This window comes from Chanodichthys erythropterus, chromosome 3 (genome assembly GCF_024489055.1).
Source record: "Chanodichthys erythropterus isolate Z2021 chromosome 3, ASM2448905v1, whole genome shotgun sequence".
In the NCBI taxonomy this organism is placed as follows: Eukaryota; Metazoa; Chordata; class Actinopteri; order Cypriniformes; family Xenocyprididae; genus Chanodichthys; species Chanodichthys erythropterus.
Genome location: NC_090223.1, coordinates 47,803,220 through 47,823,458, shown reverse-complemented (window position 1 = coordinate 47,823,458; position 20,239 = coordinate 47,803,220). Strand labels below are relative to the sequence as shown.

Here is a 20,239-nt window from a genome sequence, read left to right as displayed (position 1 = left end):
GTGGAATTCAACGATTAAAGGGTTAGTTCACCCAAAATGAAATTTCAGTCATTTATTACTCACCCTCACCCGGGAGACCTTCGTTCATCTTCAGAACACAAATTGAGATGTTTTTGATGAAATCTGAGGGTATCTGATCCACACAACGTCATTGCACCTTTTTGAGGACCAGAAATTCTAAAGACATTGGGTCTCATTCATGAAACATTCGTAAATATACGAGTAAATAAGTGAGTGATTTGCGCGTAAAGAGACCTTCCCGAAAACTCTTCTCCTGATTCACAAATACTTCGTAAACGTCAGAAGTGATAGTGAAATGTGTGTGTGTGTGTTAATGAATTCCAATCAGTCGTAAATGGGACGCGCGTACATGCTCATTCTCAATTACCATAAATCCCGCCCATTAAATCTGACTGACAACTATATATGGGCATGATATTATGACACCAAACGAAGGATTTTGGCCATTTTATAGGAAACAAGTTCCATAGTTTGCCCAGCCCTATTGAAATCAATTAATAATTTGATTAAAGTGCTCCGTTTGCAGATGCTATTACTGGCTCTCACAATAAAAGTAAAAAGAGAAAACGTATGTAATTACTATATATAATATTTTTTCAAAATGCTGTGTAAATATGTTCCTTATTAAGGTGAATTAAAATGCAGCCTTATTAATGAGCAAAACGTTCGGATGTTAAACGCACTATTTACGCGTGTCTGGGAGCAGGTGTAGATTTCTTTCGTACCGACTAACATTTGGAAAATACGAACATTTTAATGAATCCGAAAATTTACACCAGAACCACTTTACACACGATTTACACAAAAATTCGTTCTGCTCGTGTTTCATGAATGAGACCCATTGATAAAATAGTCAACATGACTTCAGTGCCCAAAAACAAAACAAACTTTATTCAACAAATTTGTCTGTCTCCTGTCATACTGCTATGCTATTTTCATTGCGGAGCTTCAATGTTTATGTCCGAACGGCGGCTCAGTATTGTACAGTTTTAACCTGAGCCCGCGTTCAGACGTGAACACGAAAGCTCTGCATTCTGCAAGGAAAATAGCATAGCAGTATGACAGGGGACAGTCGTTATTTTTGTTTTGTTTTTGGGCACAAAAAGTATTTTCGTTGCTTCATAACATTAAGGTTGAGCCACTGTAGTCACGTTGACTATTTTAACGATGTCTTTAATACCTTTTTGGACCTAAAAAAGGTGCGGTATCGTTGTGCGTATGTGTATGTGTGGATCAGATACCCTCGCATTTCATCAAAAATATCTTAATTTGTGTTCTGAAGATGTTACGGGTTTGGAACGACATGAGGGTGAGTGATTAATGACAGAAATTTCATGTTTGGGTGAACTAACCCTTTAAGAAGTGGAAGTTGTTTTAGTGAATGAGAAATCTGTTCAAATCAGCTATGAAGTTAACATTATATCAGTGCTGTTGAAAGCTTAATTCTGATTGGCTGACAGACATTCCATCTGTTTTTCCAGGTATTTCCAGGTTTGTTGACTATATTACAGTTTCATATCATTTCAGCTCATCATCTATATGGCTAAGAACCGAATTCTCACTCTCTCACACACTGCTTCACTGTGCATTAACTGATCCATAATTCAACTGTCCATCATCAAACATTCCTTTTTTTGTTTCTTTTAAATTAATTGTTTGGTGTGTGTTCATACAGCCTCCAGTGAGTGACATATGTCAACATTCGGGCTGCTTACACCTTTACACATTTGTTACTTTGAGTGAATCACACTGAATTGTATTAAGAGACTGCACATGTTTCATTCAAAGCAACAACTGAAGCGACGTCAGTCCTTTACACTGATCTCTGCTGTTGCCTCAGCTGCTGCTGCTGCTGCTGTCAGAGTCTTCTTCAGACTCTTCTTCAATGTCATCTAGAATGAGCTGATTGATGCTTTCTATCAGACTGCCCTGACTCAGACAGGTGTTGACAGTGGATCCGCTGCTGATGTGCGTGGAGCTGGGGAACACCACACGCGGCTTCCTGTTCTTCTGTCTGCTGTGCGGGTGAACGCATTCGGTACCAGGAACATGGGGCTCTAGATAAGACAAACATGCAGCTGGTCATATACATGCAGGTCTGCTTGAAACATTAATGCTTAATATTCAAAATCAACTTGAAATGGCATTCACAACCCATTTCACTTCCGTATTGAGGTCCAAAAGTCTGATAACACTGTGGAAATATGGAATTCAAAATTTAATGTAAATAACTATTGAGTTTTAGGATTCTGAACTAAAAATTTTTATAATGGAATATTAATAAGAAATAGATTAGATTTTATTTCACAAATATATTGTGGCCATCAATTCTAGGTATAGTTCACCCAATCTTTTACTCCCCCTCAAGTTGTTCCAAACCTGTATGAAATTCTTTGTTCTGCTAATCACAAAGGAAGATATTTTGAAGATATTGTGTTACCAAACAGTTAAATGGGGAATAAATACTATGGAAGTCAATGGGGCCCATTAAATGTTTGGTAACACAATATCTTCAAAATATCTTCTTTTGTGTTCAGCAGAACAAAGAAATTCATACAGGTTTGGAACAACTTGAGGGTGAGTAAAAGATGACAATGTTCAGTTTCGGGTGAACTATCCCTATAATAATTTGTTTCCACACATTAAGAGTTCCTTTCCATGTTTTTGTAAACCATGGCCAGATTGTACTAATTGTCTGATTGAACTAAAACATGGGACAAATTATGCAACTTGGCCATGATTTACTACAACGAGAGAACAAATCAATTACAAACCCGATTCCAAAAAAATTGGGACCCTGTACAAATTGTGAATAAAAACAGAATGTAATGATGTGGAAGTTTCAAATTTCAATATTTTATTCAGAATACAACATAGATGACATATCAAATGTTTAAACTGAGAAAATGTATCATTTTAAGGAAAAAATATGTTGATTTTAAATTATGGCATCAACACATCTCAAAAAAGTTGGGACAAGGCCATGTTTACCACTGTGTGGCATCCCCTCTTTTTTTTATAACTGTCTGCAAACGTCTGGAGACTGAGGAGACAAGTTGCTCAAGTTTAGGAATAGGAATGTTGTCCCATTCTTGTCTAATACAGGCTTCTAGTTGCTCAACTGTCTTAGGTCTTCTTTGTCACATCTTCCTCTTCATGACGCACCACATGTTTTCTATGGGTGAAAGATCTGGACTGCAGGCTGGCCATTTCAGTACCCATGATGTTGTAATTGATACAGTATGTGGTCTGGCATTGTCATGTTGGAAAATGCAAGGTCTTCCCTGAAACATATGCTCTGGATGGGAGCATATATTGTTCTAGAACTTGGATATACCTTTCAGCATTGATGGTGCCTTTCCATATGTGTAAGCTGCCCATGCCACACACACTCATGCAACCCCATACCATCAGAGATGCAGGCTTCTGAACTGAGCGCTGATAACAACTTGGGTTGTCCTTGTCCTCTTTAGTGCGGATGACATGGCGTCCCAGTTTTCCAAAAAGAACTTCAAATTTTGATTCGTCTGACCACAGAACAGTTTTCCACTTTGCCACAGTCCATTTTAAATGAGCCTTGGCCCAGAGAAAACGCCTGGATTTTGTTCACCGACAATGTTTTCTGGAAGTATTCCTGAGCCCATGTTGTGATTTCCATTACAGTAGCATTCCTGTATGTGATGCAGTGCCGTCTAAGGGCCCGAAGATCACAGGCATCCAGTATGGTTTTCCGACTTTGACCCTTACGCACAGAGATTGTTCCAGATTCTCTGAATCTTTGGATGATATTATGCACTGTAGATGATGATGATGATGATGATGATGATGATGATGATGATGATGATGAGAGACACTGCCACTCTGAGAGGCTCTTTTTATACCCAATCATGTTGCCAATTGACCTAATAAGTTGCAAATTGGTCCTCCAGGTGTTCCTTGTATGTACATTTAACTTTTCCAGCCTCTTATTGCTACCTGTCCCAACATTTTTGGAATGTGTAGCTCTCATGAAATCCAAAATGAGCCAATATTTGGCATGACATTTCAAAATCATCTCACTTTCAACATTTATTATGTTATCTATATTCTGTTGTGAATAAAATATATGTTTATGAGATTTGTAAATTATTGTATTCCTTTTTTATTCACAATTTGTAAGTCACAACTTTTTTGGAATCGGGTTCTTGCTTTCATTGAAACACAAAATTCCTTCTCAAATCACACTGGAGAACATGATCATCAGGCTTGACATGAACTTGTGAATAGGGACAATCCAAATACATTCATGTTGATTTTTTTGAAAATTCCACACATAATGTTATGCTCTTAATATAATTTGTAATAAAAAGTTGTTTTAAAATTGCAAATAGAAGCATTTACACAAGTGATCTCTTTTAGACCCCATTGTATTTCCTAATGACGCTGGATATTTACTGAGGAAAATATGAACAGAACTTGATTATATCCATCAGAATGGTGATTCAGCAGTCATATCACACTGTAGCCCAAAACTGATTAAGCTAAGCAGGGTTGAGCTTGGCCAGTAGCTGGATGGGAGACCTCCTGCTAGAAGAGGTGTTAGTGAGGCCATCAGGGGGCGCTCATCTTCTGTACACTATACTGTAAAAAGGCACCGTCTTTGGACTCCAATGACACTTCTCATAAAGAGAAGAGGTGTAACCCTGGTATCCTGGCCATTGCTGCTGCTGTTGGTTATCGGTTATAGTATGGGACTTGCTACTGCCAATACATACACAACATGCTGCTGTACAATATAGCATACATGAATTACCCTTGGCAGATTTATATCAGCTGCAAATGCTGACCAAGTATTTGAAGGATGAACAGCAAGCTCATTGGCTACAGCAGGAACCAATCAGAGAATGATGTGATTGCAAGCAGATTGAGTTAAGGAGCCTGTGCCATCTAGAGTTTCATGACAGAACTTTGTATTTATTCGTCATTATTCGTCATTAATTTTGTCATTTTAGGTTTTTATATGACTTATTTTACTTATTTCCCTGCTCTTGCAGTGCCTGCTATTGCTTAATATTATGGTTGTGTGGTTTCAAGGGATGTTTGTCTTCATGTCATGATAAGAGGATATCTGCATTTCAAGGTTTCTAGCGTCAGAGGACGATGCCGTGAAGCGGTAATTTTCCATTGCTTTTCCTTTTTAGTTTTTGTTTTGTACTGGTCAGATGAATTTTGCACATTGAAACATACACAACTAAGATTATTCAATAAACTTATTTTTTTTATCATCATTACTTCATTCTGCTTCTGCTCTTCCCTGGCTTCCTCAGTCAAACTCTCAGGCTAACACCTATAATAACAAGCCAAATGCACACCGATGAATGCCAAACATTATAGATTTCTTTACAATTTAGTTTAGACCATGACATGTTATTAGAGTTTTGCTGGTTTTAGATACCAGAAAAAATGGATATCTTTTGACAGGATCAGGCGTCTGGGGTCGGATCTGAGATTTCTTACATTCCAATCTCACGAAATGGTAAATAGCTAACACAGTGCGTAAATGTCTATTATTAACCAATTACTTTTGCAGCGTATGTGAGATTAGCCGAAAATGAATTTTAGAGGCAGAGCATGTTTAAAGCACAGCAAATTTAGATTTCATGTTGACTTTTAAAGAACATGAATGAGAAAATTGTACAAATAAAGTCACACTACACTTTGTTGGACCGAGGATCTAAACGTCACATCTTGATTTCTTGGCTCAGTACAAAGAATACAAACTTGATTTGCAGTGTTGCAGGAACGTAATATATTTTAGCATAACCCTTAGTGATTGTTATTTAGGGTGTGAAGACTGTAAAATTAAATCCTAGTGTGTCATCTTAAAGGGACAGTTCACCCAAAAATGAAGATTCTGTAATTTAATCACCCTCATGTCGTTCAAAATCTATAAGACTTTCGTTCATCTTCGGGAAACAAATGAAGATAATTTTAATGAAAACTGAGTAATTTCTGTTCCTCCATTTCCTAAATTAAATCTGTTCATTTTATGAAGCAATCATGTCTCTTCAGAAGACTTCGATTAAATCGCTCGATCCATAAGGATTTATGTTACGATGAACGTTTTGAAAAATATTTTTTTCAAATAATACTTTTCATGCAGTGTGTAATAAAGCTGTTTGTGAATGTAAAAGGTCTGCAAAGTGTTAAAGATCAAAGTGCACAACAAATAAAGTTATTGTCTTCTAAAAGAAAGAATCGATTCTGAACTGCCGACATATAATCAAATTTGTAACAAATTTGCATAACGCTGCCAGTGGTCTTCATTGGCTGCTTGTGAACAACATCTGTTTTGACCCTCAAACACTGTAGTTGTAGCTGAGGCCTGGAAGAGTTTGGTTTGTGTAGTCGACATGTTGAAAATAATCTGTTTTCTGCACCACAAATCCACTTCGTATGCCCTTCAAAACAACGCAAATTTGATTGTAGAATTGATGCAGAAAAACCAACACCATCATCATATCATCATATCACTGTGTATCAAGTGCTAAGGAAGCGTCCGGAGCTGAAATTCAGATATGCTAATAGTCGTTTAGTTTCCGACGTGCGCTGTAAGCAGTCGACCGACCACAAAAGACTGGGCTGTCTGACCAATTACAGCAGAGAAAGACTGAATCCTTTATCGAACTGTTTCAGACACTCTGAGAAAAGAAGTGATGTGAAATGTACTTTCTGAGAAAATGAAAGTATTTTCAGACCTTATGCACGCAAACCTATTGTAGGAGACCTCCAAAACAAAATTAGGAATGTTTAAAATCGCATAATAGGGACAATTTAAGAACTCTAGTGATCATTGTGTCAAACAGCATCATATTACCCATTCGATTATAACAGTCCTCAGCAAGACAGCTGTGTTGATTTCTTTGTCTAGGCCCAGGTATCATGCCCCTCCTCCTTGGTGGTAGAATCTTTGATGGGAAAATAGCCGAGCGACAGCCGTAACAAGGGGAACGTCCATCCATCCGACCAAAACCCCTAACAGAAACATAAAATGTTAACTCCTCGTCATGTACTGAAGAAAAAAAGCTATACATACCATACATGAAGTCAAAGTCTTACTTGAAGGTCCGAGAGCAGTTTGGACAGTTGAACTCTGCTATACCCCACATTTTGTCGACTGGCACAGGGTCATACTTCTTTTTGCATCGATGACAGCGCGACACCTATAACAAGCCAAGTGCACACCGATGAATGCTAAACATTATAGATTTCTTTACAATTTAATTTAGACCATGACATGTTTGAGCTGTGCCTGGGAACTGAATGTGATTTGAGCTTTTACAGTGTGGTCAGACGTCATACCCTTTTCCTCTGAGGCACCCGTCGCCACCAGTCCCTGTCACATGACTCGCAGGCAAACTGATGTATGACAGAAGGGATCTGGTTTGCCTGCGCCTGATCAAACATTCGTTTGTTGTCAACTGTTAATGGCAGAACCCGTAGACGCGCCCCAAGCTCCTGCAAGCATGTCTGTGCATGTTAGTTCACAGCTAGAGCTCTTCAGTGTTAAATTTGGTTTAATTCATACAGTTTATAATTTAAAGTGTAAGTTCACCCAAAAATGAAAATTCTGTCATTAATTACTCACCCTCATGTCGTTCCACACCTGTAAGACCTTAGTTCATCTTCAGAACACAAATTAAGATATTTTTGATGAAATCAAATGTGAGGCCTTCATTGACAGCAAGATAATTAACACTTTCAGATGCCCAGAAAGCTACTAAAGACACATTTAAAACAGTTCATGTGACTACAGTGGTTCAACCTTAATGTTATGAAGTGACGAGAATACTTTTTTTTGTGCTAAAAAAACTAAATAACGACTTTATTCAACCATATCTAGTGATTTCAAAACACTGCTTAATGAAGCTTTACGAATCTTTTGTTTCAAATCAGTGGTTCGCAGCGCCAAAATCACGTGATTTCAGTAAACGAGGCTTTGTTACGTAATAAGTGTTTAAAAATTTCAGTGGTTCACCACTGGGAGGTGCAACTTTGCTGGCAATGGAGGCCTCACTGAGCCATCAGATTTCATCAAAAATATCTTAATTTGTGTTCCTAAGATGAACGAAAGTCTTATTGGTGTGAGGGTGAGTAATTAATGACTGAATTTTCATTTTTGGGTGAACCAACCCTTTAAGTAAACAATGCAAAGAAACTAACCGCTATATCCTTATCATCATTTGCTTTTTCCTTTTCTTTTCCCAGAGCCTGAAGTGGAACAGGAGTGATGTAATAAGACTACAGTGTTACATGATGTTTCATTTGTTCTGTAAATCCACATCCAAATAGGGAAACACCTTCTTACTTTTGCTGATGGACTTGCACCAGTGGATCCAGATGACTTGGCAGGTTTTTCTTCCTGTATATAAATTTTTGATGATCACATCTCGACTTATCAGCATTATGCAACTAAACACTGTGAGCAGCAATAATAACCGGTACTTTCATTTTCAGGAATCATTTAACATAACATCAAGATTGTATACAGCTCATTATGAGATAGTTATAATGATACCTGTTGTTTTTCATCAGCTTTGAGTTTCATAATCACATTCTGTATGAGAGCAGAAAATGTGTAACACAGGATTATAAATACAGTGGCCGCAGTAAGTATATGACCACTTAATTCACACTTAAAATAAATGAATTGCATTACATAACAAACAATCACATTCATGTATTTTTTTTAGCATGCTCTATAGGTGTGCAAATAATTCACCTATACAAACTCTTTCCATAAATTTACATACTGTGCCTAATGTCATGTGCACCTACCTTAGCTACAGGGTCATTATTCAAAGCTGACTTGTCTTCCTCGTCCAGCTCTACATATAAAAAATACATCAAATAAAGAAGGTGTGAAGTAGACACAAACTAAAAACACACATAAATAAATTGCATACATAGTTGAGTGAATATAGGGGCGAATATATGAGACATGGTTCTTAAGGGAAAAGGTTTGCACTTTACCCCTGTCACTATCTGCCATTAGGGCGACACACATTGCAACCATGCGATGGTCGTTCCCATAGCGTCGCATGAGTAGAACAGCCTTGTCAATTTCAACAAGTCCATGAAACTTCTCCCTCAATCGCCTGACACTTTTTTCCAACTGCATAAAGAGAAAACGTATTTACAGTTATTTATCTTTATTTGAAAGAACCAGTTCAGGGTGAAAGACTCGTGTCTGTTGCCCTAATAGGCTACAAATGTGCTTTCATGCAGGAAAAACATAAGCACGTTTTAACCTTTATGAATAATATAGTATACAATATGCACTGTGATTAAGGAAGTTGCACTGTACTTCCTTTATTAGCGTTCTGTCATATTGCCTCAAATAAAATATCATACACTATGTCTTTATTGTCGGAATATTGAATACTATACCTCTACTTCTTCGCGCATTCGACTCATCTCGTTCAGTGTTAGGTTTTCGTATCAGTAACAGCGCTAGACTTTTTTTTTTTACCGCTGCACCGTATCCTTTAGCGCTTGCAGTCTGTTAGGGCGATATCACTTTCGATTTGATTAGAAACACCACAACTTGACCACTAGAGGCCGCCACAGCACAGCTGTAAACCAAACAGAGCACAAAATAAGAGCACTCAAAGTCTACAACCGCATACTACTCGTACTACTTTTACCATATCTTTCAGTGAGGGAAGAATGCTAGTATGCGGTTCCGAATTCAGCATAAGATTTTGATTCATCGCAGTGATTCGAATCTTTTGAATCTAGGGCAATTCTGAATCTAGGAGACTATGGTAGCTAGTCAAAACATTACATAACTCATTTAATTTGTTAACTATTCCATAGAACACATAATAAAACGCATTTTTATTGTTTATTGCAGCCTTGAACTAAAATAGTTTTAATTTACAGTTTTTTTTCAACTGCTCACACACATTTTTCAAAACTTTGCCTCTTTTTATTTTTCAAAACTTTACTCACAAATCCAAGAATTGCACACACAAAATGCAAAATGTCTCACATCTCTTGCAAAATGAAGCACTGCATTCAAAATATAACAAACACATTTGGCATAATATTATATTTTTGGATATATCATAGACTCACAGTTATTCAAAACCTAAAGCTCTTCTTTCATGAGCTTCTGTGTGCATTTCTGTACAAGATTGAAACAAAGAATTTTTTTTTTTGTTTTTTTTACCGTAAACATTTGTGGTTGTGAATACAGTATTGCACAGTACGTAAGAAAATAAATACATCAACCATGTTTAGTAGACAAAAAAAAAAAAGGCATAATTTTGAAAAAGGAGAATATTTCAAAGGAATGGTGTGTATGTGTGTCCTTGTAGGGGACCAAATGTCCTCACAAGTATAGTAATACCAGTGCATTTTGACTTATGTGGGGACATTTTTAGTGGTAGGGTTAGTGTAGGGGGATAGAATATACAGTATAAAAACAATTACGCTTAAGAAATGTCCCTATAGAACATGGAAACCCAACATGTGTTTGTTGGTGGGTGAGATAGTTGGGTGTATCTAGGCTCCGTATCTCCTCCTGGTTGGGTCCGGCCACAATACTTCATCCACGTCACATGCTATGTTCTCTCTTGCGTATCGAACCTCAGATGGAGGCAGCGTCAGTGTCTCCACATGCCTCCTCCATTGCCTGGAGAAGTGTTATGTTGACATAGGGACAACGATCATGCACTTTCCAGCACCATGTGGAGAAAAATTCCTCAATAGGGATTAGAAATGATGAATATGGAAGCAAGTAGACAACAGAAAAGTTGTTCAAAACCTATAACTTGACCTTTGGCCTATTTATAGGCCTATTCTAAAGCCATGATTGGTTGGTGTTAAGTAAAGCAATGAGTGTTTGCGCATGTGAGGAGTTAGTGTGAGGCATTGGCATTTTGATTGGTTGTGTTTGAAAAAGGAAATCAAGATACTTCCTGTTGTGTGTTACATAGAGAACTGTGTGTTGTGTTTTGCAAAAAGTGTTTTATGAAACTGAAAGTCGAAGGCTGAGAATTAGTGTATGGTTTTGCAGATTTGGTGTGTGCTTCTGGTGTTTGAGTGTCAGCTTTCAGAAATTGTGTGACAAGTGAGGATTTTGTGTGTAAGCAGTTGAAAAAAATTTAACTAGTAAAGTAATGCATTACTTTTAAATGTACAACAATATATCTGAGTTACGTTTTCAAATAAGTAATTCAAGTTACTTTGTTTTCACATTTTTTGATTGACAGCTCTCCTGACCCCATGAGGTGCTGGGTATTCCTCAAAATGAATAAAAACAGTGAAATTCAAAAAGCCTATTATGAAAAACCGCAATAATTAAATGTTAAATAACACAAATATACTTTGTTTATTAACTAGTGTCTTTGCTGCTGATCTTCAATGATCCAATTAAACTGTACTAAAAAGCAAAAATAAAACATCATCACATTTTGTGTTTCATTTTCTTGTTTTTATTGCTGAAGTAAAAAGAGTTGAATTTTCTTCTGCTGTATCCTATTCTTCTTTAATCCAGAATGGCAGCACAGCTGAAAGGTTTGCTGCGCCCTCTACTGTACAGGCGTGGATTTGCATTTCCTTCAGCCTGAGGCTTATTTGTTTCATTTGTGCTGCGAAAGGGCCTTTACACATGCCAAAAACAGACAAAAAAAAGTGTTTTATGAAATTGAAAAGTCGAACTCCGAGAATTAGTGGTGTGTGCTTCTGGTGTTTGCGTGTCAGGTTTCAGAAATTGTGTGAAAAAGTGAGGATTTTGTGTGTAAGCAGTTGAAAAACAAACAAACATGCAGACCCAGCCCAGGTGAGAAAAATTAACAAAAGTAACATAACGCATTACTTTACATAAAAAAGTAACGAAGGAACGCAATTAGTTACTTTTAAGGAAAATTGTAACGTATTTCTTTCAAAGGTAACTTTCCCGAACACTGATTATTATTGTTATTATAATGTCATTGTTGCTGTACAGTCAATGACTTCATATCCCAGGGTTCTCTGTACACAAACGCGACCTCTGCAACATGACTGACCACAAACTCTCATGCAGAATTCACGCGCTCCGACTTAAAGGAGTTTATGGATGTAAAGAGGAGGGCTGTCAGCAGGACACAGGTCTGTACATGCTGCAAAGAACGGTCGGTTTAGATGCATTCAGTTAAGTACCAGAACACTTCAGACAGGTTTAGTCTGAAGCATTATGCTTTTCTAGCGTGTTTTGTTTTTCTCGTCACTGTCATTTTGAATGCTTAATATTAAAACGTGACGACTTTTATGACACATAACACTTGCCGTGGGGTTTTAGATGTGAAATTGCATCACAGCGTTAGTGCAACTGACCAGTTAAAACGCGCTCACGAGGCGCGCGCTCCAGTGCTGAGAAAATCCGATTAAGATTTAATCTGTAGTCCAGAAACCCTTCAGCGTGCATTTAGCATTCTGTATTATTGTCTGTTCACCTAGTAAATAGATGTGACATTATATAGTGCTCACTTAAACTAAGTTTTGCTTCATTTCGTGGAGCTGCTTGTAAATGTAGGCTACTTATAATTGCTGTTGTTGTTATATAAAAAATATAAAGTAAGTCATAACATGGCTCGGATTCTGAACTGAAAACTAATTCCCCTTATCAATAGTACATATATATCTTAGTGTTGCTAAAGTTGATTGCTTTTATTACGGTTTCAGACTAGAGTTCAACGTTGAGAGGAAGGTATGGGGGCACGAAAGGTTTTGGTGACAGGATGCTCCTCAGGAATTGGTTTGGCGTTGGCTGTCCGTCTTGCAAAAGATGAGTTGAGGCGCTTCAAAGGTAAGAAGACTGTAGTCGCTAGTGCGCCTCTTGAGGCCAGAGGAGAGAGGTTTACTCTCATGTGTACATTAACTAATGATTATTAAAGTGTTATGTTATGTAATAAATGTTATTGTAAGTGTTACTGTTGATTCTGTTTGAATTAGTTGTGGCCACCATGAGGGACCTGGATAAGAGAGAAGCTCTGGAGAGAGCAGCCGGGGCGACACTTAACCGATCCCTGGAGATCCGACAGCTGGATGCCACCTGTGAGGACTCCATCAGAGAGTGTGTCAACAGCTTGTCAGATCGACGAGTGGATGTGTTAGGTGAAATTGACTGTTACTTTTCCAACAAATATTTCCTTAAATCACTTACATTTCCGAGCAATGCAGCTTTTATGTAAGCAGCAGCTAAGTGTCTTTTGACTTGATTATTTTGGTCTTTTCCATTTAGATGATCCATGTAAGATTTACAACAAAAATAGTTATCTGCTTATTTTAAAACTAAACTTTTAACAAATATATACAATTATATCTGTAATATTCCACATATTCCACTTTGATTTGAGTCACGTGTATATCACCTATATGACCATTCTTATAATTCAGCTTATCCTCCTGAGACCCATACAAAAAAAGTTTGGTAAAAACAAATTTTCACATTATTGTTTGGAGTATAAGAAACAAATGGAAAAAAAAAAAAAATCTCATTTTTTTTTAATTCATATTTTATGATATGTTATATGTAGAGTACACCAGGACATAAAATGAAAACAAGAACAAAACAGAGTTTTTTTGTTTTGTTTTTATATTACATTTTTATATTCAGTATACCAGTCAATTTTTAGGTTCCAGGCTTTTGTTTTCTGTAACGTCCTTTTTTTTTTTTTTTTTTTGCATTGTTGCATTTTATATTTTGCAATTTGTATGCATAGTATGCCTGCATTTAATAGGTATTTAAAGGGATAGTTCACCAAAAAATTAAAATTTGATGTTTATCGGCTGACCCCCAGGGAATCCAAGATGTAGGTGACTTATTTTCTTCAGTAGAACACAAATGATGATTTTTAACTCCAACCGTTGCCGTCTGTCAGTCGTATAATGCATGTCAATGGGAACTTCGTCTATAAGAGTCAAAAAAACATGCACAGACAAATCTAAATTAAACCCTGTGGCTTGTGAAGACACATTGATGTCCTAAGACACGAAACGATCGGTTTGTGCGAGAAACCAAACAGTATTTATATCATTTTTACCTCTTATACACCACTGTGTCCAACTGCATTCAGCATCCAGTTACTGAAGTCAAAAAACGCGTTCTGATGAAGGAAGTGATCTCTCGCGCTTTGCTTCAACTAATGCGAGACATCACTTCCGTTGTCAGAGTGCATTCAGACCTCACACACCGGATGCTCAAGGCAGCTGGACATAGGTTGGATTGGCAACGATTGGAGTTAAAAAAAATCATCATTTATGTTCTACTGAAGAAACAAAGTAACCTACATCTTGGATGCCCTGGGGGTAAGTAGATAAACATCAAATTTTCAAAATTTCAAACTATCCCTTTAATGCAAGGCCGTAACCATGTCTTGAACATTGGGTGGACCAAAGTGTTTTTTTTTTTTTTTTTTGGGGTGGCATTTTTTTAAAAGAAAATAAATAATTAAAGAATTAAAACATCCATTTAAACTCTTTGTAAATAATATTTTATACGTTATACATTTACGCTGACTTGCCCTGATTGAATGTAAATCGGGTTTTTCAGGATTCAACAGCTCCAGGAAACTTCCACTTGAACCAAACTATGCACAAAGATTTGTACAAAGATTCTCAACTATGATATGAAAAATGTTAGAGAATGATTTCATATAATATTTTACTTTACACAATATTTGAACATGACAAAAATTGGTTTTCCCATTATATACAGAGTATCTACTCATTGTCTCTAATTTGCATATTTATGTGTGTTCTTTGGGCAACATGAGATGAAAAAAGAAGTAGGTATAATAATGAGATTAATAACTTGGCAACATTTTCATAATAACACTTTACAATAAGGTTCATTAGTTAACATTAGTTAACTGAATTAGTTAACATGAACTAATAATGAACTGCACTTCTACAGCATTTATTAATCTTTGTTAATGTTAAGTTCAACATTAACTAATACATTATTAAAATCATGTTAACATTAGTTAATGCACTGTGAACTAACATGAACAAACAATGAACAACTGTATTTTCATTAACTAATGTTAATGTAGATTAGTAAATACAGTAACAAATGTATTGCTCATGGTTAATTCATGTTAATACATTCATGTTTAACCAATGAACCTTATTGTAAAGTGCTACCATTGTAGCCAAAGTGCTATTTATAATTTCTTCCTTATTCACTTATTACAGTATGTCTCCATAAAATGCCTGATTACATGCTGTAAGTCCTGTGGCCTGTTGCATGAAGCTGGTTTCAGTTGCTACCCAGGTAAGTTTCCAGTTAGTTTGAGCAAACTCTGTTTTTTTTGGGCTCACATTCATTGATAATCTGATATTTTCTTTCAGTTGCCTTCTCAATCTTTCACCGCAGCAATAATGTTTATTCCTGCCTTGTAAATGTGTTTAATTTCATGATATTTTTCATAACGATCTCTTACTCTTCAGAATAGAAGTGAATTGTGTGTCTCTCTCACGAGAAGTGAATCGAACGGACTCTCTCCATGTTCTTTGTGATTGGCTGTTTGCTGCACGTGTCACACTTTCTCTGGATTAAACCTGAGTTCACAAAGAACATTTATACTGAGCACTGTGAGACCGCTGAACCTGATCTAAACCAGGTTGGATTTATCTGGATTTGTCAACTATAAACATACTCTGAAACTCAGAGTTTGTTCAGCTAACTTCATGCAACAGGCCTCTGGTGTCCTCTGCAGTGGACATGTATGAAACTGATGCAAGTCTCATAACAGAAAGTCATATTGTGATTTGAAACCCCACTAAAGATGTCTTGAGATGTTAATTATGACATAATGTTATGAAATATTATCATATTCCCATAAGAGTGCTGAATTTAGTCATTCAGTTAACGTCAGTCATATTTATAGACTAAGGAGAGGGAGTTGTCTTGGTGAAACCTCCGAACATTCGGTATCTCTGAAAAGCCCTAAATGTGGCTTATATGGTCTCAAAGAAATTTGCTAAAATATAATGTCTTCTAAAGAGGAAAAAACTGTGTACCAAAAGAACAAAATAATGACTTTATTCAACAATATCTAGTGTTGGGCAATTTCAAAACACTGCTTTATAAAGCTTCAAAGCTTTACGAATCTTTTGTTTCGAATCAGTGGTTTGGAGAGTGTATCAAACGGCCAGTCACATGATTTCAGTAAACGAGGCTTCGTTACGTGATAAGTGCTTTGAAATTTCAATGGTTCACCACTGGCGGGCGTGACTTTGGCAGTTTGATACACACTCTGAACCACTGATTCAAACCAAAAGATTCATAAAGCTTTGAAGCTTCATGAAGCAGTGTTTTGAAATCACCCAACACTAGATATTGTTGAATAAAGTTGTTATTTTGTTTTGTTTTTTTGCTCACAAAGAGTATTCTCGTCGCTTTATAACATTATAGTTGCTCTAAGCGATCCTGGGTGGAGTAACTTCCTGTTGACGTTCGTAGTGTTGTCAAACAAAACAGAGGCTAGCTAGACCCTCCCTCCTCCTCCTCCTCCTCCCCCTCCCCTCTGCGCATTTAAAATGGAAGTAGCTTGCGTATTGGCTGGAGCATGTTTATTATGTTTCGTGGTCCAGGCTGCACCAGTTTGTTTTTGTTGCCGTTTTTGGAGCTTGTGGCGATTACAGAGAACGTGTTTTTTTACAGTGTGTTCAGGGTACAGGCAGCTAGCTGATAGTGAAGAGATGTTTGCTGTATGTGACAAAAAATGTTTTGGCCTAAAAACGCGTGACATCGCTTAGAGCACCTTTAAGGTTGTACCACTGTAGTGACTTGACCTGCTTTAAATATGTTTTTAGTAGCTTTCTGGGCAATGAAAAAGGGAGTGTTATTGCTGGCGACGCAGGTCTCACTGAGCCATTGGATCCAAACAGTTTTGATTTCTATCGACTTCCATTAAAAATGTCTTCTTTCATGTTCCACACAAAAAAGAAAGTCATACAGGTTTGAGTAAATGATGACAGACTTTTTTTTTTTTACTTTTGGCAAAATGCTAGAGATTTGAACAATCTGCCACATCCTGCTTGATTTAGACTCTACCACACTGTTTTGTAGTGAATAATGCTGGTGTAGGCATGATTGGTCCTCTGGAGTGTCAGAGTGTAAGTGCTATGCAGGAACTCTTCAACACTAACTTCTTTGGCCTGGTGAGACTGGTGAAGGAACTGCTGCCTGACATGAAGCGACGTCAGAGTGGACATATCGTAGTGATGAGCAGCGTCCTGGGCATCCAAGGTAATACCACATATTTCAGTGATTATAAGCAATACACGTGTTAAATTAAAAGATTTTTACCTTTACTGTTATTTTCAGAGTGCTAATTCTTTTTCAGGACTACTTTTCAATGATCTGTATGCTGCCTCCAAATTTGCTGTGGAAGGTTTTTGTGAGAGTCTTGCTGTGCAAGCTATGAAGTTCAATGTCAAGTAAGTACACAGATATAGTGCTGAGTTAACTAGACAAACTCAGAGAGAAATTTGCTTATAAACAGATGGTCAAGGTGATTTTAGTGGATGTATGAAGGGTAGCCATCAATCAAGATGATCCACTAATGTTCACCATCCACAATGTCTCCACATACTTTTGTCTTTTTTAAACAATATATCTTCCTTTAACCCTAGAATGCATGACTCAAAAATCTACATTAATGCATAAAGGGGGTCAAAATGACCCGTATTGGGATCAATGTTTTTTTTTTTTAAAGGTAAAATAATTCAAATAATTGATGATACAAAAATGTTATATTGTATCAAGCATTTTGACCGGTCTACAAAAAATGGCTTATAAATCTCTCGTTATGCTATATTATCACCGAATATTGGTGATAATATCTCTCGTTATGCTATATTATCACCAAATATTGGATTCAATCTTTATGTCAACTAGTTTTCATTTAATTAAGATATGTTTTGTATTTATTTCTTAAACTGATTGATTGTGAAACTGCTTGACATTTTCGGGGGAAAAGGATATCCTCTTCACACAACGTAAAGGATTAGTCCACTTTCAAATTAAAATTTCCTGATAATTTACTCAACCCCATGTCATCCAAGATGTCTGGAGTCCATTGAAGTCCACTATAAGGAGAATAATCCTGGAATGTTTTCATCAAAAACCTTAATTTATTTTTGACTGAAGAAAGAAAGACATGGACATCTTGGATGACATGGGGGTGAGTAAATTATCAGGAAATTATAATTTTAAAGTGGACTAATCCTTTAAGGGTTAAAACAATCATAGCATGATTCACTTTGTCACTTTGACTCCCTTTATGGATTCTAGGGTTAAAACCACTACAGTTGGTTTGTTTTTCTTTTTTAGATGCAAAAACATTCATGCATTATAAGTGTGTATTATATACAATTCCCACAGGATGACTTTAGTGGAGCCAGGCCCAGTTGTAACTGAGTTTGAGAACAAAGTGTATGAGGAGGCAGAGAAGATGGACCTGTCAGAGGCTGATGAGGAGACAGCTCATATCTTCCGTCAGATCTACCTACCATATTCACGCAAAATTTTTCACTCAATCGGGCAGACACCTGAGGAGGTGGCAGAGGTGAGATTGTGGATGGCCTGTTCTTTTGGTTGTTGAGGCTCCCTGTATAAATGAGTGATATGAAAATGTCTCATTGTTTACAGCAAACATTCAAGCTGATTGTATCCAAGAACCCTCCATTTCGTCATCAGACCAATCGTTTGTACATGCCACTGACTGCCATGAAGCATGCTGACCCCACAGGGCGACTACCCATAGACGCATTCTATAAAATGATCTTCCAGCATGACCGTGTGTTCAGTGCTAGTCTGAGTATTATGCGCATCCTACACAGGAGAATGGGTCAAGGTGCTGCCTAAGGAGGGAGATTTCTGATTCACTTTACAGCTGTAGCATTTTAGTGACAGTTTCATAACCCCAAAATGATCTGTTCTGATAGGGTCTCAGGTATTTGCAATGCAAATAATGAAATGCAACAAGCCATAGTTAGCATTGCAATAATTTTGAGACTGTGATTGGTCGCCAGTTGATGTCCAATGTAAAATCTGGATCTTGCAGCATTGTTCTTAACCTTAAGAAATTTGTTAGAACCAAGATCAAATAATGTTTAGTTACAATTTGCAGTGTATATTGCATTTTAACAGTCAAATGTTTTAAGTAGTCTATTAAATAAATTATGAAAAACGTTTATTTTTGGTACTTAATCAATGAATGTTGTTAAAGACACTGGAAGTATTCAAATGTTTTGGAATAGGCTTCTCCTTTGCAGGCCATGAGGGCAGATATTGTGATGTTTGGGTTCAACAAACCCAGTGAACACGGCAGCACTGCTGGAGCTTTATTGGGATTTAATTCATACGGCCCATATATAAATTAGTGCTGTAGTTGCTTAGCAATGAATATGAATTCATATGTGTAACTAAATTGGAAAGAACAAACTGTTTTTTTATTTTTTTATTTAAATGATGCTTTTGTTGTTCTTTTGTTAAAAACATGGGGGTAAAAAGTCACCTCTCCACATTTTGCATTCAGGTTATTTATATGGCTAAATTAATCTCAATTATTAAGTGGATTGGTACCATTATGTGGTTGACTAGCAACAGCAAAATTAGGATTCAGGTTTGAAATTTCACACACACATGCTCCGCTTTTAATGAAGAACAACACTGCAAAAACAAACAACTCTTAATACTCATGAGATAGCACACCTAACATAAATATCACTAAAATTTGATAGAGGGCGTGGTGAAATTTCGAGTTTATTTTCATTATAAGCATTGTGAAGTATGTTTTGGGTTGATATTTGACAATACGTGTTTAGTAGAATTCCTAAGTCACTGTGACTAGGGTTAAAAAAGTTCATTTCCCACATTGGGAGGACAATGTACAATAAAGCAGGTGATTATCACAAACTTTTAGGTATTAAGATGTGTTTTGGTTGATCGGCTCACAAGTAGACAAGCGAGACACATACCAGCTTACACCTGGTGTTTTAATCTGTCTCCTTTGTCCACTTTCAACCACTTCAGTCCTGATTTCTTTGAGGAGAGGGTCTGTAGGTGAGTAAATGTATGTTTTTTTTTCAGATCTTTTGATCTAATATACAAAATAAGCTTGAGTAATTTACATGTGAATGTGCCCAGAGACGATACAGAGAGCATCAGCTTTTGTTTCTG

The 20,239-nt window shown here is 36.8% G+C and overlaps 2 protein-coding genes across 4 annotated transcripts; one reads left to right on the top strand and one right to left on the bottom strand.

Moving 5' to 3' along the window:
• Positions 1-124: 124 nt before the first annotated feature.
• shfl (shiftless antiviral inhibitor of ribosomal frameshifting) lies at positions 125-9,576 on the bottom strand. Its single transcript, XM_067376509.1, has 10 exons — positions 9,451-9,576; positions 9,034-9,175; positions 8,839-8,888; positions 8,579-8,617; positions 8,369-8,422; positions 8,224-8,271; positions 7,363-7,518; positions 7,120-7,223; positions 6,878-7,035; positions 125-2,078 (listed from the first exon to the last, which is right to left on the bottom strand). Exons 1-10 carry the CDS (start codon positions 9,475-9,477, stop codon positions 1,858-1,860), a joined length of 999 nt encoding a protein of 332 aa, XP_067232610.1. The 5' UTR covers positions 9,478-9,576; the 3' UTR covers positions 125-1,857.
• A 2,156-nt stretch (positions 9,577-11,732) lies between these two features.
• zmp:0000001048 (retinol dehydrogenase 8) lies at positions 11,733-19,075 on the top strand. Of its 3 annotated transcripts, none has more exons than XM_067376488.1 (7): positions 11,733-11,848; positions 12,730-12,853; positions 13,000-13,161; positions 17,123-17,302; positions 17,400-17,493; positions 18,440-18,623; positions 18,707-19,075. In XM_067376488.1, exons 2-7 carry the CDS (start codon positions 12,757-12,759, stop codon positions 18,920-18,922), a joined length of 933 nt encoding a protein of 310 aa, XP_067232589.1. In that variant the 5' UTR covers positions 11,733-11,848; positions 12,730-12,756; the 3' UTR covers positions 18,923-19,075. The 3 variants fall into 3 exon arrangements, with proteins under 3 accessions (XP_067232589.1, XP_067232585.1, XP_067232598.1); XM_067376484.1 differs by lacking the exon at positions 11,733-11,848 and adding an exon at positions 12,065-12,156; XM_067376497.1 differs by lacking the exons at positions 11,733-11,848; positions 12,730-12,853; positions 13,000-13,161 and adding an exon at positions 15,016-15,322.
• The last annotated feature ends 1,164 nt before the right edge of the window (positions 19,076-20,239 follow it).

Bases quoted from the DNA above. Each gene is read 5' to 3' on its own strand.
- shfl (XM_067376509.1), bottom strand. From the start codon at position 9,477: ATGAGTCGAATGCGCGAAGAAGTAGAG. The intron at 8,889-9,033 runs GTAAAGTGCAAA...TTTTATATGTAG, and splicing joins AATGGCAGATAGTGACAGGG to AGCTGGACGAGGAAGACAAG. The intron at 8,618-8,838 runs GTAGGTGCACAT...GCTCTCATACAG, and splicing joins ATAATGACCCTGTAGCTAAG to AATGTGATTATGAAACTCAA.
- zmp:0000001048 (XM_067376488.1), top strand. From the start codon at position 12,757: ATGGGGGCACGAAAGGTTTTGGTGACAGGATGCTCCTCAGGAATTGGT. The intron at 12,854-12,999 runs GTAAGAAGACTG...TGTTTGAATTAG, and splicing joins TGAGTTGAGGCGCTTCAAAG to TTGTGGCCACCATGAGGGAC. The intron at 18,624-18,706 runs GTGAGATTGTGG...CATTGTTTACAG, and splicing joins CACCTGAGGAGGTGGCAGAG to CAAACATTCAAGCTGATTGT.